The following is a 27123-nucleotide window of genomic DNA, read 5'->3' as shown; positions in this document are numbered from 1 at the left end:
GAAACCACTGACTCTGCATTTCAATTTTTTCAATTATTTTTCTGACGATTTCAATAGTTTCTAGGAGCCACTGGCTTTTTACAGCATGGACTTACACAGCTAGTTTATAATATATTTATATATCGATTATCAGAATATCGATTAACTTTTGTTTCCCTCAATTGAGTTGGCTAAGAGCTCATCATTTGGGTCCAAGGCAGGAACTAACTGTAGGTTGGGAGCTGGGGCAGGAACTCACCACCATTTTTTAAATACCTGTATAAAGGAATACTTAGCCCAAAAATTATATGTATTTTTAAATTGGGAGATTGGGATTGGAGAGCTGAGAGTCACGTGTGCTTTGTGCTGACGTGTGCTTTGCAAACGCTAGAGTCTGTTGAGAGTGTTGGTTTGTTCTGTGGTGTGAGATTTACATTAAAAAAATACATTTTGCTCTTAAAAACTTGGGTTTTGGTTGCCTCTAAGGAACCGTGTGGGAATTTTTAAAGCTTTTTTCCCTTTAGAAGGGTTTTTGCTTTTTTGCCCGCACAAGAGCAAAAGTAGCTGGGTGTTTGGAAGTGCGCTTGGAAAAGTTATTTGTACTTGTTTGTTTTTTTCTTGTTATCTGTATTTGAATTAGCATCGAGGCGGCAGGGTAGAAAGCAGCAGTAACTGATATCGGCATTTGTAAATAAATAACCGCGTCGTCGTAACAGCGATTCCTTAGTTTAAAGGAAAAAAAAAAAAGGCCGCGGCTGACTTCAAAGCAGTAAAAGGTGGAAACTCAGTAGTGCGCAGGTAAGCGGCCTGCGTTAAGACACCGATCAGGCACAAGGAGCAGTAGGAGCAAATAAGGTAGTAAAGTTTTATTTATTTGTTTATTTTAGATTAAACAGTCCTTAGCGGTCCAGAGGCAGAACAGTTAAGTGGGCGACAGCGTATTGGTTCATTAATACGGGGGAATACAAACAGTGCGAGTGAAGAGCTTATAAGTAAGAAGAGCAAAGCTAGAAGAGACAGAGAAAAGTAAAGTTAACCTCATAGAAAGGCAAACAGCAGGCAGCTGAGAGGGAGAACAGTACAGGAGCTTAAGGGGAAAAGGTGTAAAATATCTGTAGCAGATCTTAGTGTTACCATTTAAGTTAAGGAGCAGCTGAAAGAAGAAGAAATTTAATTTTAAGAAAAAAAAAAAATAGTTAAGGCAGCTTAGTAATCCCAAATCAAATTTTAATAATGAGGCCAGTGCAATGCAAGTCCTGTTGGATGTTGGACTTTTAGATGATGGTTTGGAAGAGCCAGTTGTCTATGAGGGCTACATCTGCAAGAGATGCCAGCTGATCCAGCACCTCGAGCTCAGGGTCGCTGAACTGGAGGAGGAGTTGGCTGACCTGCGTGTAATAGAGAATTGGTGGACTTGGCCCAGGTGTCCTTTAGAGAGATAGTGTGCACCCCTAAGGTGGTGCGGGAGGAGATTCCAGACCAGACAGGTAGGAATAGGTGGGTCACGGTCAAGGCGTAAGGTAAAGGGTGCACACTGTCCGGGGCATCAACCCCAGAATTAGAAGTGTCTAACGTTATCATGTCCTGGCGGAGCTGGACGGTGACTCTGATAATTCTGAGGTGGTAGGCAGGGTTGAGGAGCCCCAACGGGCCACCTCAAAACCAGTTCCCAAAAAGAGAGAGGTAGTGATAGTTGGGGACTCAATCATTAGGGGATTGAAGCGCAGGTGTGCTCCAGAGAGAGAGAGTCTCAGACGGTGTGTTGCCTTCCGGGAGCACAGGTGGGAGACCTCCTGGAAGGGTGGATAGGCTCTTGGCCAGAGCGGGTGGATCCAGTTGTCATTGTCCACGTTGGAACAAATGACATACATAAGGGTAGTCTGTCAGTTCTGCGATCCAAATTCAAAGAGTTAGGTACCAAGCTGAGGAGCAGAACTGACAAGGTAGTCTTCTCCGAAGTTCTGCCTGTGCCACGCCAGTCCAGGTAAGATTGAGGAGATTAGAAGGCTTAACGCGTGGCTCAAATCTTGGTGCAGGGTAGAAGGGTATAGGTTTATGGGGCATTGGGACTCCTTTTGGAACAGATGGGACCTGTTCCGCGTGACGGGTTACATCTGAACCGGAGGGGCACCAATGTATTGGGGAGGCGTATGTGTAGGCTAGTCGAGGATTGTTTAAACTAGGGAATGGGGGGGGGCAGGGAGTTTAGATCTATACATGGAAGAACAAACAATGGTGTAGAAATAAAAATGCATAGTAATGTAAATTTTAAGCAAACACGTAAAGATAGAAGGATTAACACATTAAAAATAGCTTGCCTTAATGCTAGAAGTATCAAAAATAAGGTAAGTGAGTTGGAGTTGTATGTAGCAGAGCACAATTATGATATTATAGCAATAACGGAAACCTGGCTAAATAACAAAGATGGGGATGAGTGTAACATAGAGGGATACACATTTTTTAGGAAGGATAGACAGAACAGAAAAGGAGGTGGGGTTGCTGTTTATGCCAAACAGGAATTAAATGTAAGTCATCTTCAGTTGGATGATGAGCCCCATCTTAGTGAGGACATGTGGCTTCGCCTGGAAAATATTAGGGAAAAAGGTCTCATTTTAGGAGTGTGTTATAGACCACCCAATTCAGACAGTAATTTCAACACACATCTTTTAGTAATATCAAAAGGCAAGTTTACAGGGGATATTATAGTCATGGGGACTTTAATTATCCAAATATTAACTGGGATAACCTTACAGATGGAGGAGCACAAGAGCAGGAGTTTTAGAAGTAATCAGACTGTTTTTAACACAGCATGTTAAAGCACCAACAAGGGGTGAAGCCTATCTGGATTTAGTATTCTGTAATAATCAGGATAGAATTGAGGGTGTAGAGGTGATTGAACCACTAGGGTCAAGTGACCATAATGTAATACAATTCTCAGTATTTTGTAAGAGTACAGATGCAAAGACTAAAATTGTTAAGTTGAACTTTAGTAGGGCTAATTTTGAGCAGATGCACAAAGTCTAAGTAGGATAGACTGGGATAAGCTTTTAAATGTGGAGACAGTCGAGGAGCAGTGGAACAGGTTTAAAATGTTTTACATGTAATGCAGGACAGATACATACCTAAATTTGGAAGTAATAGGAAACTAAAAAACTCCACGATGGATTAATAAAGATTTAAAAAGAAGTTGCAAAGGAAAAAACTGCTGTATAAGGCATATAAGACTAATGACTGCAAAGAGAACCGTAGAGCGTATGAGAAAATGAGGGCAACCATTAAGAAGGATATCAGAGAGGCTAAAAGACAGTTGGAGAGGAATATAGCAGATAAGGCGAAAGAAGACCCCAAGAGATTCTTTCAGTATTTTAGTAGTAAAAGAACAGTTAAGGAGGAGGTCAAGTTCATCAGGAATAGTAAAGGGAATTAAAAGATACAGACAATGAAATAGCAGATGCCCTAAACTTACATTTTTCTGAGGTGTTTACAAGTGAGCAAGTGGATAACCTGCCAGAGGTAAACACAACTACTAAGGAGGTACTGAGGGATTTGGAAATTGTAGAGGGAGAAGTGCTGCTCAGATTAAATAAGATGAAATCAAACAAATCACCAGGCCCAGATAATATTTATCCTCGTGTTCTTAAGGAGGCTAGTGAGTACATATATAAACCCTTGACACATATTTTTAGGAAGTCACTGTGCACTGGAGAGATTCCAAAGGACTGGAAAATGGCAAATATCATCCCATTATATAAAAAGGGTGACAGGGCAGATCCAAGCAACTATAGGCCAGTAAGCTTAACAAGCATCACAGGAAAATTAATGGAAGGAATTATTAAGGATAAGATTGAGCAACACATGACAAGGACAGGAGTTATTCTGAACAGTCAGCATGGGTTCAGAAGGGGAGGTCGTGTTTTACTAACATGTTGGAATTCTATGAGGAGGCAACAAAAGGATACGATCAAAGTGGAGCTTATGATATTATTTATCTGGACTTTCAGAAAGCATTTGATAAGGTGCCACATGAGAGGTTGGGCATCAAGTTAAAAGAAGTGGGAATTCAGGGTGATGTTTTTAGATGGGTGCAGAATTGGCTCAGACACAGGAAGCAGAGGGTGATGGTGCGAGGAACCTCATCAGAACTGGCGATGTTAAGAGTGGTGTTCCACAGGGGTCAGTGCTAGGGCCGCTGCTATTTTTAATATATATAAATGATTTAGATAGGAATATAAGTAACAAGCTGGTTAAGTTTGCAGATGATACCAAGATAGGTGGATTAGCAGATAATTTGGAATCCGTTATATCATTACAGAAGGACTTGGATAGCATACAGGCTTGGGCAGATTTGTGGCAGATGAAATTTAATGTCAGTAAATGTAAAGTATTACACATAGGAAGTAAAAATATTAGGTTTGAATACACAATGGGCGGTCGAAAATCGAGAGTACACCTTATGAGAAGGATTTAGGAGTCATAGTGGACTCCAAGCTATCAACTTCCAAACAGTGTTCAGAAGCCATTAAGAAGGCTAACAGAATGTTAGGTTATATAGCACGATCTGTGGAGTACAAGTCCAAGGAGGTTATGCTCAACCTTTATAATGCACTGGTGAGGCCTCATCTTGAGTACTGTGTGCAGTTTTGGTCTCCAGGCTACAAAAAGGACATAGCAGCACTAGAAAAGGTCCAGAGAAGAGCGACTAGGCTGATTCCAGGTCTACAGGGGTTGAATTATGAGGAAAGATTAAAAGAGCTGAGCCTTTACAGTTTAAAAAGAAGATTAAGAGGTGACATGATTGAAGTGTTTAAAATTATGAAGGGAATTAGTACAGTGGATCGAGACTTGTATTTTAAAATGAGCTCATCAAGAACACGGGGACACAGTTGGAAACTTGTTAAGGGTAAATTTTGCACAAACATTAGGAAGTTTTTCTTTACACAAAGAACGATAGACACTTGGAATAAGTTACCAAGTAGTGTGGTAGACAGTAAGACGTTAGGGACTTTCAAAACTCGACTTGATGTTTTCTTGGAGGAAGCAAGTGGATAGGACTGGCAAGCTTTGTTGGGCTGAATGGCCTGTTCTCGTCTAGATTGTTCAAATATTCAAAAATATTCAAATATTCAAATGATACTGACCCCATGTACTTTCTATAAATGGTGAAGAAAACATGGAGAAAGAGCATATGAATTTCTGATAGAACAGGACCCAATAGTGACCAATGCTGGAGAAGAGCAAACAATATAAAAATATCCATGAAAAAAATATGTTAGCTGTTGCATAATCCATACATCAGTTCATGAAAGGAATGAACTTTTGGCTAAGATATAAAAAAAAAAAAAACTGAAAATGATAGCAGCACTCAAATAGGAAGCCCTTTCAAATGGGATCTCATTTTTAAATTTTAAACAGGATTCTTAACCAAAGGATGAGGTGAGAGTTGAATTCAATGGAGCTATCCCATGTAAAGGTGCTTCCAGTTTGTGTACTGCATTCATTTTCCAGAGGTATACATTAGGAATATTTAGCAAAAAAATACATGTTGTACATGGTGTGAGCATACAACTGGATGACTTGACGTGGATTATGGAATATGAAAAACATGAGATTTTTTTCATGAATGCTTTTATACTATTTATTGTGTCCTTTTGGTCCCGTTCTATCAGAAACTTTATCTCCATTCTCCATGAAAACAGGAGAAAAATTGTTTTTGGCTATCATTACAAAATACATGGAGGATTCCTTTAAAACTTGTAATAATTATTTTTTAATTTTATTAAAAGGCACTTTCTCAAAAGTAAGGTGCGCTTTAAGATAAATGCAGTACCACACATCACAGATTCAAAGTGTTTTCATGTGATGAAAGATCTTGGTGCACACATATTCTTATTTCTTGTCAGCCCCCTTAACTCTTTGGTACAGGGCTAAAGACCAAGGATCACGTAGGTCCAGGTGTTTAAACATATGAAAGTATGAGTGGTGACATGCGTGAAAACCTGAAAAAGCAATAGGGTATGCATGTGATTATTCTGTATAGAGAGTGAAGAAATGCTGGCACTTACTTGGCAGATCCCTTGATTACGAGCACCTCTAGCACAGATCATATTTGCCGTCACTAAGTCTTTGCTCCATATCTCAATGCATTTCTTCTGGTCAGTAATGCTGATGTCTGCCTCCATCAGGACGTCACTTGGTGACCCACCCGTTTCATTTGTACCCCATCCTAGAATGAAGCAGGACATTCCAGTTCGTTCATCTTTGTCCTTTCGCTCAGCAAGTGCAAGTAGACTCACATTTTGATTCAACTTGGCAGGACTGGCGAGCTGATGGAGAAGAAAACCAGAGACACACCAGTGAGTAGCTTAGACCCTCCATCAGCATGTATTAGTACCTGTTTGTGCTTCTTTTTTGATATTTTTGCTAACGTCATTTTTTTGTCTTGCTATGTTGGAAATTGGGAGATTGAAGCAAAGGCAAATGGGACAGGAGTTGGGGGTTATGGAGTGCTATGGTCAAAATCAGGAGACAGAAAATTCAGAAACAATTAAGCCAAGCCAAAACAAAAATCAAAGTCAGCAAAACATGAATACGTCTTTATTCTGAACACATTTTAATTCACTCCTAACTACTGCAAAAATCTTTACATCATCTTAGATAGTTACCTTTGGTGCGATGCCAGTTTAAATATCACTGCATCTATGACGTTACCAGGTGTGACTTCCTGTAGCCGACCCCTAGCAACTGGCCACTGCATCATAACAATGGCTGCACCAGAATTGTATTGTAGGACAAACATCACATGATAATAATCAAATACAACTTGTATTCAGTACAAATTCTGTGAAATGAAAACTTCAACTAAGAATGTCATAAATAAAGAAAACAGAAAATTGTAATGAGGATATGAAGAAGAAATCGGTATGGAATGGTCCAGTACTATCATGTACAGTAAACTGCACTTTAGTGATACCACAGGAAGTAACTCAGTGCAAGATTTTAAAATACAATAAAACCGATTGTAATGTACAATCAAATACGTGAACGTCTAATATTTGTTATGTATATTGTCGTGGACGGCCGGGACACCACCACGGCAGAATGACCAGGGGAGCAAGCGTGGTCATAGCATTACCTCCTCTGGAAAGCTAGATAGATAGATACTTTATTAATCCCAAGATGGCTGCCCCCCTGGGTTGAAGCGGTGCCCCGGACTCCCGATGGGCTTCATGGGAGTTGGAGTTGCATACAGCCCTGTTGGGATCTGGGGGCGCCGCCAGGGGGTGTTACAGCTGCTCCTGAGCCCGTGTGGGCAGTTCTTTCGCAGTAGCAGTAGGTCATCAAGCACCAGGAGCACTTCTGGGTAACGTTTAAAAGTAGCCAGCAGACACTACTCAGGGAGCCAGAGTCAATAGGAGGGAGACAAAGCTTGCCGAGGAGGAGTGGAGGAGAAAGAAAAATTAATATAAAATGTGTATTGTGCTTGTGCGTGCTATTTTGGACTGTGTTCAACTTTTGGGAACGGGGAAGGTGTTACCCACAAGAGAGAAAAATAAAATCACATGTGCTTTTACAAGTGTGCCTCCTGTGTCTGTCTGTGTCAGGTTGGGTGGCTGGCACGCCCCCTGCAGGTGTCACAATATTAATAAATGCAGCTAGAAATAAACAGGAAACTGAAAGAAGTAAACAGCCAGATTTGTTTTTTTATTTCAAACTACACTTTGGGTCAAATGTAGTAAACAAGATGCATAAAGTGACAGACTGGTAAGAGGTGGCATAATGCCTCTGTCCATTAGAGTGTTTACAGATCTCCTGTGGTGTGTGTGAGTGTGTTTGTGTGTGGTCATTTCTTTCTCTTCTTCATCCAGAATAGGATCTGGTAATCCAAACAAGCTCTCAGCTACTGTATCTGTGCTTGATAATTTCTGTATATGTGTGTATGTGTGTACTTTCATGTACTTCCATGAATGCACAATGTAAATTTTGTGATTGTATAAATTTTGATGAAAACAAACCAATGGGAGGTATTTTTTTTTAAATAAAAATATCCATTTGAACCCCAAACGAAAGACTGAGTGATTTCCAAAATTGGTGTAGTCGGCAGGATTTTTTTGCCATCTGCTTGACAGGGACCTGCACATCAAAAGCTACCTAGACTCAACCTTGCAGGATGCCCTTTGTCTCACGACTGAGGATGCACACATGCTGGCAAGTTCCAGTAGAAAAACCCTAACCCCTCTTGTGATATACTGTATGTGGAAGGGAATCTAATCTGACAGACAGGTGGGCTGAACAGCCTAAGTAAAGTCAGCTGTGAAGTGAAAATTCTCATCCAGCTGATTTGCACATTTTACATACCTTGAATACGGTCAAGCGCTTCATGCACAAAAGTACTGTTTGAAACTGTAACTGTCTGCTTGCTAAGGGTGGGAATAGAAGTGCTGCTAAAAGGTGATTAGGCTGTATAGGTAAGATAATCCTGTGCAGTAAAGCATAAGGGAATGCAGTATGAATGGGCTCCTTATAGATGTAATGGAAGCAGAGTATTACTAGTACCAACAGTGATACAAACCAAGAGGTTGCCCATGACTGCACCCAAAGCTAGGTAGACGACAGCCCCGATTATAGAGGTCAGGAAGGAGACACAGGGAAGTGCATGCTTATAATGGCTCTGTTTTTTCCCCAAACAGATCAGCTGACATTTGCAAACCTAAATCAGATGCTGCACTCTCAGACACCCTTGCAAGACTTGCTGCGATGGCCTTTATTGTTTAGCTTGGAAGGGGGCAATGTCGTAGATGGATGGGCATCCCATTTTTCTCTTACATGGGAGGGAGGTCAAAAAAATGGATGGTCTCAGATGGTTGGCAGTTTCTTACCCTGTGAGGGCATCCCGGTCAGGATAGTTATCATTCCCTTTCCTGATTGGAAGGTGAAGATGAGTGAAAAGCCTCCTGTTCTCATATTGCTTCCTTATACACAAGGGACAGCATTCCTGTCCCTGTCTGGATAATCAAAGGTCAGCGTGGTAGTTGTGGTAACATAGGGTTTGTACTGTTTGGTTCAACGGGTGGCACCAATGGGAGATGAGTACCCTGTCTTGTCGTGATTCTACCGGACCTGGAAGTGTGACAATTAGGCACTGGAAAAACTCCTAGGTTAGGTTGAAAGGGAGTGGTCCACACAGAACAGGGAGTCAACGTTGGAAGGAAGTGGAGTTAAAATTGCATGGATTTTGAGAAAAACATCTATAGAATGTAATTATGTGTGTGTGGGGACAGGGGGTTATACAATGTCATCTAGTGGCAACAATTTAAATAAATAATGTACTCAAAAACAATTTGTAAAAATTTGCAAATTAATAGATCCCAAGACAAAATGGAGCAGACTGCAAAGTTCTCGGTTAAATTAAACAATTTCTATTGCAGTTATCATTGAACATACTGTAGGTCAAATGGTTTTTAAAGGGCAATCGGAGAAGTTCTGGACCAAACTGGATCAAAAACAATAGGCCCAGAGCCTGTAACAAGGCAACCCTGATGCAGCTAATTTTTTTAGAAATATTGTAGGTTCAGAGGTGGGTAGTAACGAGTTACATTTACTCTGTTACATTTACTTGACTTTTTTTAAAAAATTATACTTCTAAGAGTAGTTTTACTGCACCTTACTTTTTACTTTTACTTGAGTACATTTGTGAAGAAGAAACACTACTCTTACTGCGCTACATTGGGCAACACTCGAATCGTTACTTTTTCCATTAGATACGCTATATTTTTGCCAGAGAGAAGCTGCCTGTGGATCTACTGCCTGACTGTTTCACCAATGAGACGTAGCAACAATAATCACAAGACTCTGTTTCACCAATCAGACGTAGCAACAATAATCACATGGCTCCGTTTCACAAATCAGATGTAGCCATGCAGTCACATGACCACGCACAAAATGTGGCGGCATAATGGCACAAATTTCTCACAGACAGCAGACAGGGAAGGAAAGAATACATGAAAAATGAGAGCCAACTCCTGCTGAAGCTTAACCATCACTTCACTGAGTGAAGAACAAGCACGTTTTAACCAAACAAGCACAGACATAGACAGTCAAGGTAAAGTGAGACTTCTTGTACGTGCACAAGCTGCTTTGTTTTAATGTTATTTTCTATCAGCTGTGCTATTTGGAGGGCAAGTGAATATGCAGCATTATACTGTCAGTGTACAGCATATCTCGTCACTGTAAGCAGTCTGCACTGTTTAAACATACATGTTCTGCGGTGGGCTTGCGCCCTGCTCAGGGTTTGTTTCCTGCCTTGAGCCCTGTGTTGGCTGGGATTGGCTCCAGCAGACCCCTGTGACCCTGTAGTTAGGATATAGCGGGTTGGATAATGGATGGATGGATAACATACATGCTACCTACTGTAAGTATTGGCTTCAAAAGCTTTGTTGTGAAAAACTGAAATTTGGAACTTTGTGTTATTTGTGCATCTTTATTTTGTAAAGATGTTATTTATTTTTACTCATTTTTTATTTATTATTTGGAAATAGCAGAATTTGCACATTATTTTATATTTTTGTCTGTCTTATTACAACATTTCTAAAAAGTAAATAATTTATTATGATCAAACGGTGACTCGGTACTTGAGTAGTCTTTTCACCAAATACTTTATTACTCTTACTTCAGTAAATTTTTGGAAGGCTACCTTTTAATTCTAATTAAGTAATATTATTTTGAAGTAACGCTACTCTTACTTGAGTACAATTTTTGGCTACTCTACCCACCTGTGAGTAGGTGTATGCATTCAGGGTGTCTTTGCTTGGATGTAGTTATCCAGGAAGACTGCAGAACGCCAAAAATAATTCATAATTCTTTGATGAAAACTGTAATTTTAAGTTGTGAAAAATGAACTTTTCTCGATGTTTTGAACTTCACAGAATCAGAATGTGAATTTAACTGGATATGAATTCTTGTGCTCATCACCAAACCTCCATTTACATGGAAGTAAAAAGGTGTGACAACAAGGAGAGTGGAATTGTCAAAGCAATGAAAATGCTTAATTGTGGTTTATCTACAATTTATCGCTAAAAGCATTCTACCCATTATATTAGACTTAGATGTAGCTTTATTTGTCCCAAAGGAAAAATTTGTCTTTTTACAGAATCTCAAAAAATAAATAAACAAATATTTTAATAAACAAGTACACATAAGAATTACTAAAATGTAAGAAAATGTCTGACTTGGCTAAAGATAACAAGAGCATCCCCAGTGAGGCACTACAGAGGCGTTGGTATAAAGGAGACCTCATAGTGTTTCTTCACATACTTCTGCTGAATAATTCGTTGGCTGAAAGTCCTCCTCAATGTTAGTCTGTCCTAAAGACGACGTGCAGCATTGTTCATAATGGCACTCAGCTTTGTCTTCATTCTCTCCTCTGCTACTACTAACCGTGCATCCCATAACTGGGCCTGACTCTGCAATCACCTTGTTGATCTGGTGGACCTCTCTTGAAGTGATATTACAGTCCCAAAACACTACAGAGTAAAAATTTGCAATGGCCATCATAGAATTCTAGAACATGTAGAGGAGGTCACATACCTACATTTCCAAATAAATAAAGAGTCTGATCTTCCCTTTCTCATAGTTCCTCTGTGTTACAAGAACAGTCCAGCCTGTCACTGACGTGGACCCCCAAGTATGGCAATGCACTACCTCTACATTCATTTATGAATAGTGATGGAGCACACAGGATCTTTGGTGTGATGAAAATCAATAACCAATTCCCTGGTTAAACTGAAATTGAGTTGCAGACAATTTGCAAAGTCTCCATACTCTGTCTCATCTCTCTTGTCAGTGAAGAATCACAGCTTCAACTTTTGTGTGTGACCTAACCTGGTGTTATATTTATAGTATGAAGTATACAGGCTAAAGAGAAAAGGAGACTGGACTATTCATTGTCTGCGATGGGCTGGCACCCTGCCTGGGGTTTGTTTCCTGCCTTGCCCCCTGTGTTGGCTGGGATTGGCTCCAGCAGACCCCCATGACCCTGTAGTTAGGATATAGCGGGTTGGATAATGGATGGATGGATGGACTATTCATTGTGGCGGTTCAGTCTTGCTCACAGAGTCTTTCAGCATCACAAACTGTAGTCTGATCATTAGCTAGTCATGTTTTTCAGAATGCCACAAGCATATCTCTAAGCTTAGCCATTAACAGGGATGGCTGGATGGTTCTAAAGAGACTGGAGAAATCAAAAAACACAGTCATCAAAGTGCTGCCTGCTTTGTCCAGCCTTATGGAGCAGACAGATAATTGCATCTTCCACTCCAATCTTTTTCCAACAGGCAAAATGCAAGGGGGATGAACGGACTTTCACAGGAGGACTCACGTAATCCAGGACCAGCCTATCAAAGGTGCTCATGATATTGGCTACTGGTCAACTAATGTTTTCATTAGCTTAACTCAGTGCTGATATTATTTAGATTATTATTTATGCTTATTAGACTACAGTCCAGAACATCCACAGTGTTTCACTTAAAAACATTTTACTAGTGAATTCTTGGAGTAATTACATTAGAAGGGCTTAACACAAAACATCTGATGTAGTGTTACGGCAGAATCCAGATTTCTTCAAGAGTGGCAAGTTTTCCAGAGTCCCTTATCTTATTTTTGTTTATTTTAATGCTGTTTTGAAATTAAATTAGATTAATGCTCTACATTTAATCTTGATAAGCATGAGAAGTGTTATGTCCAGAATTTAACCCTGTGTTTCTTTAAGACTTTGTACATAGTTGATTTACTAAAAGACAAGGCAGGATGGGAATAAAGAGGGTGTGGTGAACTGATGGTTTGTGGGTAAAAGAAGGATGAAATACAAAAACAGTAAGAAAACATTTGGGCAAAACCCGAGTGTGACGAATTTTTGTGTCTGGATACAACAAGAAGGTTTACAATTTACACAGACACTGAATATTACGTTTGTAAAGTTTTGCATTTGTCTTTTTGAAATTTCAGTAAGAGAATCGGTGAGGGAGGTTCAGAATAACACTGAAGGTGGGAGAAACACTGCATTGTCAGTAGAAGGAGGCCGCAAGTGATTCTTTGCCTGCCAAGCATTTACTAACCAAATGAGGCGGACGGACTGAACCGTTTCCTCTTACCTTTAGTAACATGATGTCATTCCTCATTGGTTTCAAGGTGTACTTTGGGTGAGTGAAAACCTCTTTAACTTTTATCACTTGCCAGGCCTTCATGGGTTTAGACAAGCGATGTACGCCAAGCTTCACAATCATTGACCTGCAAATGAAAAAACAGAGTGGATAATTTGTCTGTGTATTTCAAAACTACTTGTAATAGAAGATCAGAATACTGTACAACTATATTTCAGCAACACACAAAATTAATGAAATGGGAAGACTAAAAATAGTTAATAGTGATTTGTTTTTCCCTTTTTATCTTACTGGTGTGCAACACTTTCCATTAAACCACAAGACTCAACCACAGTGGCCTTTTCTGACTGTCTATCTGAACTGTTCAATGCTATCATGGGAGCAAAGGACTACTTCTGTGAGGGGGGCTCTGACCCCGTACTGGTCAGCCAGGCTGGTTGAGGAGAAAGGCAAGAGAAGTGGGGAAAATAAAAAGAAACGCAAAGACCAGCAGAAAGGCAAGGCCCTGTAGCAATCCCAAAAGTTTTAAATAAAATTAATCTTCTGTATAATAAAGGTGGTCAGGAAAATAAAGTTCAGCTTCATCGGGACAGAGGGAATACACGGTGCCCAATGCTCTCCCTCCTGTGCTTTTAAAGTGGATTTTCAGGAGGTTAGTTAAGCATGATGAATTCAATAACACTTACTTTTCCTTGCAGTGAGCAGCGGTCAACACAAAGTCTTCACGGATTAGAAATCCATCACAAACAAAACGTGTGGTTTCTAATCCCCCATACAAAGCAGCCATGTAGGGTCGACTGTTTGGTTTTGCTTCACGTCCATTGATGATCCAGTCTCTTGAACTCGCTGGCAAGAAAGAAGAGTATTAGTTTTGTTGAAGACAGTGGATGCTGCCCACTGTGGATGATCGTCTGAAGTTTGCTGCCTTACTGAAAATATTAAGAAGAAAAATACACCAAGTGGTCTACCTTGAAGTGTTTTTTTAATTTTGTAAGTCTTTTAAGGTTTTAAGGTTTTTAAGGCTTTTAAGGCTTTTTAAGGTTTAAAGTGAGAACAAATTTACTCCATGTGTCTTCCGTGAGAGCTTAAAAAGGCAAAAGCGTGAGAAACCTGTTTGAATCGCCATAATCACAAGAATTTAAGAGTTGTAAAATCTGAAAGTGAGGTAAAACATTTTAGTTATCCATGTTTTTTGACTCTGGCCTGAACTTAGACTTTTCTGGATGTCTATTTTTATTATTCTGTTAGATGCCTTTGACCATCGTCTTATACCTGTCTTTTTAGAAATATTTTAAAGCTTAGTCCACACCTATAAGAATACATTTGAAAAAACGCTGTTCTCATAATGAAAGTTTTCCATCCACACTAGTGTTTTCATAGGCAGCACGGTGGTAAGTTAATTAGCAGCAAAAACAGGTCACTGATTAAGAAAAAGGTTAGAATGAAATGGAAGAAATGATAGGTTGGCAATGCTGGCATTTCTACAAGCTAGACAGGTATCACCATACAAAATGGGGATAATCATGAAACAAAATACTGTTGTGATTTGCAGTTGCATACATAGTAAAGTGGGGAGAGGCCACCAAAACAGACCACAAGGCAGGCTAGAAGAGACTCATTACAACAACTAACTGCTGGCTTCCAGCCTAGCAGGCCACAAAACAGGGGGCTGAATTTGAAACGTTATAAAGCCTATAAAAGTCTAAAAGTTTACAGAACTGCTTTACAAAAGAGAGAAAACCATTAAACTGTGGTTAGTAGGGACAAACCCCACAAACAAACCTGTGTAAGGAAAATATTTATTAAAGGACATAAATAAATAACAAAATGTTCAGGCAAAACAAATTGCTTAAAAAGCAGTCAAAGGCAAACACACCCCAAAATATTATGTAAGATCAAAATCCAAGAAAGAGAGGAGAACAAAACCACAAAAATTCCAAGCAAAAGAAATACTCGCTGTACATTTTCTTACAAACCTAACACACCACTAGATGGGGGGCTCGCTCAGGCCTCCAGATAAAGGCAAAAGGAGGCTGTAACATTAGGGTAGGCCCACCTTCTTGGGCTCCACTCTCAAATTACACAGAACACAGGGATATTTTAAAAGACATTATACTGATGTTAAAACACAAATTGACAGAACTTCAATAGAAATACAACACTGTAACTAAATTGCATGTTCTCCCCGTGTCTGTGTGGGTTTCCTCCCACAGTCCAAAGACATGCAGGTTAGGTGCATTGGCGATCCTAAATTGTCCCTAGTGTGTGCTTTGTGTGTTCCCTGCGGTGGGCTGGCACCCTGCCCGGGGTTTGTTTCCTGCCTTGCGCCCTGTGTTGGCTGGGACTGGCTCCAGCAGACCCCGTGACCCTGTAGTTAGGATATAGCATGTTGGGTAATGGATGGATGGATACTATAACTAAAAATGAACAAAGACAACAATAATACACAAACTCAGGCTGACACATACATAACACATGGAGGGAAATGATATCATTGTGATAATAATGAAAAATAATCAAGAGTGAAAGAACAATTCCAACAAAGGAAAAATGTTCAAAAATGAAAAGAACTCAAACCATGACATGCGCCAGCATTTTCAGATAATGTGTTAAGCACTTTAATGACGTTGCTATAGTCAAGCTAAAGTTTTTCCCCGCCTCCTGTTTAAAGGGCATATTTTTGTTTTCCTTGTGATCTTTTCATTATTGATCAAGTTTTTCATTCTTTTTATATTGTTCTGTTCATTCACCATTTGTCCAGTTATGTGATATCTGTTCATTTTAGTTCTTATATACACTGTGTGCACAATTATTAGGCAAGTTGTATTTTTGAGGATTAATTTTAATATGGAACAAACACAGTGCTATCAGTCAATCCAAAATGTTAATAAACCTGAAACCTGAATGTTTCACAATGGAAATGTGAGTGTGAACATCATCAGGGGAATACATATGTGCACAATTATTAGGCAACTATTAGTGTGCAGATTTATTATGCAACTAAAGGAAAAATGAAAATTTTCCCATCTCACTTGTTTATTTCCATCTGTTATAGTGAGAATAATAAACAAACACCTCAAAATTTACAAATAAACATCTCTGACATTTCAAAAAATCAATCAATCAATCAATGACCAATATAGCCACCCTTCTTTCCAATAACAGTCATAAGCCTTTCCATTCATGGAGTCTGTCAGTTTCTTGATCTGTTGACGATCAGCTTTTTGTGGAGCAGTGACTACAGCCTCCCAGACACTCTTCAGAGAGGTGGATTGTTTTTCTCCCCCGTAAATCTAGCGTTAAGAAGTGCCCACAAGTTCTCGATAGGGTTTAGGTCAGATGAGGAAGGGGGCCATGTCATTATTCCTTCATCTTTAAGGCCTTTACTGGCTGGCCACGCAGTGGAGAACTTCGATGCAAGTGATGGAGCATTGGCCTGCATAAAAATCATGGTCTTCTTCCTGTATCACTGTTTGAAGAAAGTGTCTTCGAAAAACTGGCAGTAGGTTTGGGAGTTGATTTTGAGTTCATCTTCAATGCAAAAAGGTCCAACTAGCTCATCTTTAAAAATACCAGCTCATACCAGTACCCCACCTCCACGTTGGAGTGGAGCTCTGTGCCCATTACTGATCCACAGGTCCATCCATCTGGTCCATCAAGAGTCACTCTCATCTCATCGGTCCATAAAACCTTTGAAAAAAATCTGTCTTCAGATATTTCTTGTCCCAGTTTTGACGTTTCAACTTATGTTTCTTGTTCAGTGGTGGTTGGGTTTCAGCCCTCCTTACCTTGGCCATGTCTTTGAGCACTGAACACCTTGTACTTCTGGGCACTCCAGGTAGGTTGCAGCTCTGGAATATGAAAGTACTGGAGGATAATGGGTTCCTGGTAGCTTCACGTTTGATTCTTCTCAAATCTTTGGCAGCTAATTTGCACCTTTTGTTCTCAACATGTTTCTTGCGACCCTGTTGACTATTTGCAACAAAATGTTTGATGGTTCTGTGATCACACACCAATATCTTAGCAATTCCAAAAGTGCTGCATCCCTCTGAAAGACTTTTACAATTTTTGACTTTTCAGAGTCAGTTAAATCTCTTTTTTGGCCCATTTTGCCTGAGGAAAACTAGCTGCCTAATAATTCTGCACACCTTGATATAGGGTGTTAATCTCCTTAGGCCACACCCTCCTCATTACACAAATACACATCACCTGACGTGCTTAAATCCAATAAGCATTCAAGTTAATACAGCTTGGAGTTGGAATATACGCATTAAAAATGATGATATGGTCAAAATACTCACTTGCCTAATAATTGTGCACACAGTGTAGTTGCTATCTATGTGTTTTTTGTGGTTCTCTCATGTTCTGTGTATTTTGTGGGTGAATCCCCAAAAGGCGGGGGCCACTCATCTATCACCATTTAAGGCCTTTTCCACCCCCAACACCCCCATCCTTATAAAGGCAAGTTGGGAAATGAAGTCCATAAGGTTCATTCGAATGAGTTCTGGTATTTGGTGTAACTGTAAATGCTGAGCTCTTTGTGATTTATGATTTTAATTATTTGGTTGCCAGTTTTCTGTGGCTCTGGATTAACAATATTCTTTTGGATTTTGTTTTTTGTGATTTTGTTTATTAGGATTGCCTTTTGACGATATATTTTTTTTTTTGCTCCTTAAAGCCTTTGTGTATTTTGCTCCTTTTTGTTAATAAACATTCACTTTCATGAAGGTCATTTGTTGACGTGTCTCTTCTCCAGCCAGTTTTCACAGTTTTGTCTCTGGTAAGGCATACTCTCAAGTTTTTTTGAGACTTTTGGTATTGTTTTGAATTCAAATCCTGACCTTCCTTCTGAGGCCTAGGCAGGCCTGAAGCTTCATGTCTTCCTAGGGTCAGGCTTACCTTGGTGTGAGAATTCATTAAAAAAAAACAACATTGATCTAATGAGAGTTGTTTAATACAATACAATACAATTTATTTTGTATAGCCCAAAATCACACAAGAAGTGTCGTAATGGGCTTTAACAGGCCCTGCCTCTTGACAGCCCCCCAGCCTTGACTCTCTAAGAAGACAAGGAAAACTCCCCAAAAAAACCTTGTAGGGAAAAAATGGAAGAAACCTCGGGAAAGGCAGTTCAAAGAGAGACCCCTTTCCAGGTACGTTGGGCATGCAGTGGGTGTCAAAAACAAGGGGGTCAATACAATACAATACACAGAACAGAACAAATCCCCAATACAGTATAAAAATAAAAAGTACGGAGCAGAATTTAACAGTATATGATATCACATAATATGATTTTCATTTGTTTAGAGTCCTGGAGACCTCAGCCATCAAGCTGCCTCCCCATTTGTCCATTCCATAGCTGAAACAGCGCTGAGCCAGCCAATCCAATGAAAGGACCCCTCTACCACACTATTCCTGCGATCGTCCATTAGGGATGACTTTACCTTAGGCAGGCAAAACCACCTGGCAGGTGGGCCATGCTGACAGACACATGGACAGGCAGGCAGGTCAATCACAATATGTACTTTCTCATTATATGTGAACGTTTCATAGGTCATCAATGTTGACTGACCTTTGATTGTTTGTTTTATGGAAATTTTACTCACTGTTAGTGTTGTATGTTAACAAAGTAATTTGAATTAACACCGTCTTTGTCATTAGCCATCTCACTTTTTTCCCTCCTGTTGGTTCCCTTGATGTGTGTGGCATGAGCATGCCCCACAATAAGCTGAAATTAGCTATCTTGGCACGATGGTGTCCCATATCCCATCTGTGCTGTGAATCAAGTGAACACAAAAATAGGAAAACCGTGTGAGGCCTCTAAACAGGCCTACAAGACCAGGCCAGATTCCTTCATGGCCAATCTAATGATAGACCTTATCCCAGGCAGCCTAGCTCAAAACTCTATTAGCAGGCTTTGGCCTGACAAGGCTCCAAAAATGGGGAACACACTTTACAATATTCAAAATACTTCAAATGTCCCAAAATATAGCAAAATACCTCTCCAGAGAGAGGAAAACCATCAAACCTTGGGCTTGAGGACCAGTCTACAAAGAAAAAAGATTTTTGTACACTCTTTGTAGGTCATCAATAACCTGACCTTTTCATTTGTTTGTTTTATGGAACTTTCACTCACTGTTAAAGTGGTGCTGTAGATAGATAGATAGATAGATAGATAGATAGATAGATAGATAGATAGATAGATAGATAGATAGATAGGGGGCGCTGTCTTCCCCTTGAACCCTCAGACAATATGCCAGATACCAGGTAAAAGTCCAATTATTATTTATTTTGACAATATTATAGTGCACAAGCACCCTCCACTCCACTATACTCATATAAATCCACAATACAATTCTCAATAACAATAAATCCTCCACTCTCCCAGACGCGTTGCCACCCTGCCACCCAGCTCAGCTCAATGACTGGGATCTCCCACAGTCATTTTATATTCCCTGACCCGAAAGTGTTTCCGATCCTTCAATCCATGTGACTTCCTATCACTTCCGGGTCAGATCAAAAGTCCTCCTCTTCATCCCAGAAGTATGTAATTTCCCCTGTCGCTGTGACTAAGACGTACTTCCGGGTTATAGGGCACGTAACAATCCTTGGGCCTCCCTGCAGCGTCCTCTAGGGGCCTCTGTGGTATCCAGCAGGTCTGTGGATGAAAACTCCAATGTCCAGAATTCCCTGCTGGCATTCGGGGCACCTCCATGCTGCAGGGAGGGCTCCACCTGGTGGCCTGGGGGTATTGGCCGGGATGACTGGCCGGCCATAGTCCACAATAGATAGATAGATAGATAGAAACTTTATTAACCCCCAAGGGGAAATTCACAAATATGATAACCAAGTAGAAATACTACATTATTGTACTTAAGTATGTTTTTAGAATATTTGTACTTGAATATACAATTTTCCGCCTACTTTTACTTGTACTTTACTATATTATTTAAACTCAAAAGTCTACTTTTACTGCTATGTATTTTGTTAGGTAATTTTGTTACTGAAATATTAAACCAGAAAACAAAAGGCCTTCACCAGCTTCAGGAAAATATGTGTATATGAAAACTTGGGATGGTTTCCAAATTTGCACCACTGGCACCAAGACCAACTTGTTTATCTGTGCAAACATTCCAAGTGTACCTTGCTGCAGCCCCGCAGACCGAACGAGGCTGGATGTTTGAGGCAGGACTGGATGTTGGATATGCATAGTCTCAGTCTCAGTGTCAATCATTCTCAGAGCAAATGCTGAGTTCAGACACTCTTCATGGGAAGAGGGGCGAGGGTGGACGATGGTCATGGGCGGTCCCAGTCTCAGTCATTCTGAGACCTGATGTTCCTATATACACTTTTAAAAATAAAGATGCCAAAGCAGTTCTTCAGCGTGATGACATCTCTGATTTCCTGAAGAACATGAAGGATTGACAAAGAACCTTTCATACAGATTTATAACAGGCTCCAAAAATAATCATGAATTGATGATAAGTTTGTAGAAAAAAATGGGATTCTGGTTTTAAAAAGCCTCTTGCAGCATATAAAAACTCAGGCTAAGTTCAGGTTTCCTTGATCAGTCAGTATACTACTAAGCAGCCTACTAAACATGAAAGACTCCTGTTTTGTACACATGTCAGGAACTTTTTCAAGGCCCAAAGAGCCAAATTAATTTGCAAAGAACCCTTCTCAAAATGAAATCCTTTTTTGTGTATGAGAAACCGAACAATCCAGTGAAGTGCCATTACAGAAGCAGTATTTCAGTGTTCAAATACTGTCCACATGGCAGACTGTCGAACTGGACAGAACTGAGCCGCTGGCTGCAGCGAGGAGTCCTTGTGCTGCGTTCATGTGCAGCGGTTCTCTCACCTTGTCACGTGCATTGCTGACATGTCTTCTCGTGTTATCCTGAACATCAGGGTTGCAAAGCAGATCGAGAACAAATTGGAAAAGCCCAAGAAAAACCAAAAGGCCATTCCTTTGAATGTGAAACTAGAAGTGATGAAGTAAAGGTAAAGAGTGTTGTTTACCTCCTTAGAGTTATGTCTACTCCAGGAAAAACCAGCCACAAACAAAAAAGAAAAAGTATTATTACATGTAACAGAAACACATAAATACCAAAATGTCAGTATAAATACATAAAATAAATAAATGTTCTGACGCACTCAGAGTACTTGCCCTTCATGAAGTATTCTTTGAAAGAGTCACCAATGCACAGCCTGATGTTACAATCAGGACACAAGAAGCACTTTTCTTATATTTTGTCTGTCACTTGCACATGAAATGGTAGAATGTCAGTACCTGATTTGCATGATCGGTGCGTCCCTTGTGTTATTTCAGGCTACCACAGTGCAAGGCATAATTAACAGTTGTCACATTGTGACACATGCTTAGGGGACAAACATTTTTCTAGTCCTTGAACCTGATTGCAATTATTTTGCCTTTTTATCACACAGCTACTGTTGCACCACTCTGAACCCTCACACGACCAAATTCACCCAGCATATCATGGTGGTTCGGTAGTACTTTGTCATATCAAGCATTAGACGGATATGCTAATGTACCCCTCAAATTAAAATGCTGCCATTTTATTTTAAAATGCCTATGGGGTACCACTCAGCTGAATGGGGTCCAGCTCCAAGCAAAATGGGGCAGTGGTCTTACAGTACGCATGCATAAAAGTTTTAAATATGGCCGCTACAGAACTGTGATGTCACACTGGCCTTGCAAAGCATTATGGGGCACTGTTAAATAAAAAAAAATTCATTGAATTTGGCCACACAACAGATTTGCAGGAAAATATTTTGTAAGCAAGGCCACAGGTGAAAAAGGCACATTTGCTGTAAAAAATAAATAAATAAAAGAAAACCGAATACTCTATAGGTACCAAATGGGAAAATATAGGCCTGACAGAAGGACATCATAATATATTACAAAAAGAAACCCTTCACTCCCAGTTCTCTAACAAGCATACAGTTCTCACATAGAGACATACTGTAATAAGAATGTAAGTTTAATGTCACTGTGCTCTGTACAATAATCATTTTATAAATCCACTCACATGTACAGGCCAGGCCAAAGTTAGCACACAGGGGCTCTCAGCATTTAGAACTGCTAGGCAAGCATTTGAAGAGGGAAGGTACAACTACGAAAATAGGCATTGTACTATTTCTGTATGTTAGAGATGAAACTGAATCCTCTCCTTCCCTTGGTTGGAACCTAAGTAAGGGCCGGCACATGGAGAAAACAGTATAAAAAGACAAAATGGCAGACTGTATGCATCGAGATCCCACCTTGGTATTGTCTTGCTATAGGCTTCCCGTCTGTAATGCTGTGTAAATTGTCATTAAAGAAAGCTAAGTTATTTTCCCTTATGTGATTTTTACCGCCGTACACTATAGGAGGGATATCGCCTTTAAATATCATATCTATATAGTTTTCGGTTACTTAAAACGCCGCAATTACAAAAGAACTTATTCCAACTAGGGAGGTTTTGGCACTAAAAGGAACACATACGACTTCGGGTCTGCCTCAAGAAAAAGAAAGCAGACAAAGTGAGATATTATTTTTATGACTTCCTTAGGCATGACTGAGCTCTGGAAAAATTCACTAACACACTTCAAAGCTAATGTGTAATAAGGACAAGGCGAAGTATTATTTATAATGGCCATAAATTTTTTTTTCTTCACTCTGTCCACTACTACTTTCCCCTGTTTTTTAGTAACTGAGCCTGCCTTCTTTAAAACTCTGTTAATTCTTCGGACCACCCTTGCACACCACAGCATAGGAAAAAATAAATCTCTAAGCAGTCATAAATACAAAGGTTTATGTAACAGAATTAATTCAGATAACTGTTTTGAAGAATACAAATAAATCTAATATCACGGTATCTACAGTTTTTTGTGAGCCTTTATTATATTTCATTGCATGTTCTCCATACATTAACATTTATGTTAGATTTTCTGAGTATTTAATGGTGCAACATATTACTAACAACCCTTACATTCTCTTTTTTGTTTTTTTTAATAAAATTCACCCTATTTAACAATATCCTTTCATTTATCATCAAACCAACATAATTCCACTTCATCATGGACCCCCAACCTGGCAGCGCTGGGCACAAGGCTGGGTCCTGTCTAAATAAGATGCCAAGTGATCACAGTTTATCACCTTTATTTTTCAAAAAAAAAAAAGAGTGTGTAAAGCTCCTTAGCCGAATAACAAATGGTGTACCTCAATGAGGTTTACCTGCATGCCCCAAGCAGATGGCAGCAATAGTTGCCCAGTAGACCCTCATCATATCACCGGCACAGCAGCCCCAGACTGACTTCGAGTATCAAACCAGCACGTCTGATTTTTAGATGATCAGCGAGGTGAAATAAGCCTCAAACCACAGCGTAGGTGGACCGCTGACATCAAGTGCAAGTAGTAAAGCCACACAATGAGGCAGTCACACGTTCTCATCTATAATACAACAAGTGTGCTATTCATGGGTTGAGGTGAATTTGTTTTTGATTTTAAATCGACCTGTTTACAGCACAGATAACATCCTGCTTCATTTATATAAAATGATAAACAGCTTCGACATGCCAAACTATATAGAACCTATTAATATCTAAACTCTACAGTGTACACAATTTAATCACAGGATGCAGGTCCTCCTAAAATTTCCATTGGCATTTTAGAGTGTAGGAGGCAAAGGTATCAGGCTATCAAAATTCTAGAATGATGTACCTCACTAGTCCCACCATGTTAGTCAAGTCTGAACACTCACTGGTTTAGCTCAGTCTACTCTTGTCAGACCTGCTAAAGTATATGTTCATGTTCTTTATTTAATTTAATCAATAGTGCCATTGTCATTAGCTATCCCATTTTTTCCCTTCTTCTTGGTACCCTCAAGTGTGGCTGAGAGCGTGAGTGGGCATGAAGCAAACCCTGCAAAAGACTGGCATTAGCTGTCCCATCACCACAATTGGTGTTCAATATTTTCTGTACTGTGATTTAAGTCCACACAAAATAGCACCAGAGTGCGAGGCCTCTAAACAGGTCCACAAGATCTTCACTGTCTTACCTAAAAAGATAAACCTCACCCAAGACAGCCTGACCCAAACTTCGTTTGCAGGCTTTGGCCTGTCAAGGCTCTATAAATGGGGAACCCTCTTTAAAACATTCAGAATAGTTTAAATGTCCCAAAATACACCAGATTGTCTCTCCAGAGAATGGTAAACAATAAAACATTGGGCTTCAGGACCAGTCTAAAAAGAAATAAGAATAATTTGAATTTAATCAAAAAGGAGCATGATGCAAAAGGATTTGCCTCAAATCCTCATCTGTAAACCAACAATCATAAGCTGAAGATAGGAGCAAAAATTGAGAAACCAGAAAAATGTTACACTTGCATACATCAATAGACAAACAACCACAATTAACCACTGGAGGTTCTGTGGCCCAGCCTCAAAATACACAGGCTGAGGTGGTCCTTCAGTTGTGATATCAGAGTGGCCCCATGAATATAGAACAACACATCACACATGCATAATAAACAAATATAACAATATAAACAAAAGATGCCTAAATAACCTGAAAAATAACACTTTACCAATACAATGATGATGCAGAAAGAGAAAATAAACATAGGCTAGGGAACACATCTTGGCTAAAACATGACATCCTGAAAACTGTGTTGTAACCACATCATGGCAAGCATTAGAATTGTGCATTTACCTGCATTTACCTATCTAAGGATAGGAAAGGCACTATATAATACAAAGATAACTGGCTAGATAGATAGGTCTATACAACAGATACATATCATAATGAAATTAACTATGTAATTCATAAGTAGCTAGATAGATAGATACTGAAAGGCACTATATAATGATAGATTGATATATAGTGAAAGCCACTATAATATACAAAGATACAACTGGCTAGATAGATAGCACTATATAGTAGATACATATCAAAGTGAAAGGCACTATGTAATATATAAATAGCCAGACAGATAGAATTGTCAGGCACTATATGATAGATAGTGAAAGGCACTATACAATTACAGATAGATAGATACATAGATAGATAGATATGAAAGGCACTATATAAGGATAGATAGATAGATAGATAGATAGATAGATAGATAGATATTAAAAGGCACTATATAAAGATAGATAGTGAAAGGCACTATATAATACAATGATATACAGTAACTGGCTAAATAGATGGCACTATACAACAGATACATATCAAAATGAAAGGCACTAAGTAATAAATAAATGGCCAGATAGATAGAATTGAAAGGCACTATATAATGATAGATAGATAGATAGATAGATAGATAGATAGATAGATAGATAGATAGATAGATAGATAGATTGAATTTGTTTTAGTATAATATAAAACACTACAGAAATCAACCAAGTGCCAAATGCATATATAGATCATTTAATTGCTGTAGGGGATTTTCTGACAGACTACTTGTAGTTACTACAATCTGAAGTCCCAATTGTGATGAAGACTTTTATTGGTTATGTGTGGCAAAGGAGAAAGGGGTTTTCCTGTGCTACTCTTTTCCACTGAATAAATTAACAAGTTAGAAAATGTTAAGTATGGCGTAACATTCAGGTGCATTTGAGGGCTGTGCAGGCACTGTAACTTTCAATGAATGGAGTTCAGTATGTCACCTGTAGAACCTTTTTAATCCATTTTAGGGATGCCAGGACCAGAGACTATCCCACCAAGATTAGGTAAAAGGCTGAAAACAGGAAATGAATGTATTTTATTTTGTTTTGTATTTAACTCCTTCTTTGATTGAGCAATTCTGGCTATAGTAATTTCCATGAAACATGACTTGCAAACTATTCGGTTATGACAAATTTTAGGAAATAACAATAATGAAAAGCACATTTTATTGCAGTGAGAGACCATTATGGATAGCAGGTGCCTGTGACCCCTTAATGGTAAATTATAGTGTCTTCTATAAGTACTTTTTAAAGTACTTCATTCTTCATTCATGTCTTTCTTTTTCCTAGCTTGCATTTTAAACTTTAACTGTTAGATAAATCATTCAACTTGCCTGTTATGACTTAAAGTCTTAGAAGGAGTGAGATGCTGATGCACTGGTGCTCTTCTGTTTGCATTCAAGCAGCTGGGAAAACTTCACTAATCCATCCAACCATCCATCCATCCATCATACCTCATAAAGCAGAAACAATTTGCTGATGCAGTGGGCCTGCCAGCAGAGCATTGCCTAACTGCATGCACGCAAGTGAGTTCCATTCCATGCATGCTATCTGTAGTGTTTCATTAACTTGTACTGGAGATCTGTTTGCCATCAGTAGTGATAGTGAGAATGAGCAAAATACACAAGATGGTGTAACTGCTGTCAAGGTAAAATTAAAACAGTAAAGTAATTTGTAGCAGAAGCACATTTCTTTGTTTTAACAGATGTGTTTACAGAATCGCCAATGCTTTTCATTGGAAGATTTTAAAATTTCAAAACTTTGTACATCATGATATGTTCAATACGAAAGCCGAGAGAGGACGTGCAATATCGTTATTTTTTAAAATTGTTTCCCACAATAACGGACTTATTTTATCGAGATCACAAGAAAACAAACTTTGTTTACTCAAGATAATGTAATAATTTTATCAAGATCTCGAAAAAACAAAAGATCTTGTTTTACTCAAAATTATGAAATAATTGTATCTAACTTTTAATGTTTAGCTTATTGAAACCACGTCCAGATTGAAATGGCAGAAGAGCAGAACATGTTTGTTCAATCAAGAGCTGACACAGGCTGAAATATGTTTATACCATAGTTTAGAAAATAATAACATTAGTGCCATCATTTAAGAAGAAGGATAGCAAGGCATCAGCTGTTTAGGCGTCGCAATCTAAGCGAGCCTGATATCAGGAGCAAAGGTTAAGTGTCGTTTTATTGAGATCGCGCTAAAATTATTCCGTTATCTCAAGAAAACAAATTTTTGTTTTCTCGACATC

The 27123-nt window shown here is 39.2% G+C and overlaps 1 protein-coding gene across 2 annotated transcripts in view; it reads right to left on the bottom strand.

Moving 5' to 3' along the window:
• Positions 1–23511, bottom strand: part of LOC120528010 (granzyme B-like) — a 32590-nt gene extending 9079 nt beyond the window's left edge. The window contains exons 1-4 of one of the 2 annotated variants that reach the window (XM_039751980.1): positions 23373–23511; positions 13820–13979; positions 13125–13260; positions 6042–6302 (exon numbers count right to left, since the gene is read on the bottom strand). In XM_039751980.1, coding sequence (XP_039607914.1) covers positions 6042–6302; positions 13125–13260; positions 13820–13979; positions 23373–23424 — 609 coding nt within the window. In that variant the 5' untranslated portion in view covers positions 23425–23511. Of the gene's footprint in view, positions 1–6041; positions 6303–13124; positions 13261–13819; positions 13980–23357 lie in introns of both variants that reach the window. The other variant, XM_039751981.1, reaches the window with a different exon arrangement.
• Positions 23512–27123: the final 3612 nt, after the last annotated feature.

This window comes from Polypterus senegalus, chromosome 4, assembly GCF_016835505.1.
Source record: "Polypterus senegalus isolate Bchr_013 chromosome 4, ASM1683550v1, whole genome shotgun sequence".
NCBI classification, from domain to species: Eukaryota; Metazoa; Chordata; class Cladistia; order Polypteriformes; family Polypteridae; genus Polypterus; species Polypterus senegalus.
This window is presented reverse-complemented; position numbering and strand designations above follow the sequence as displayed.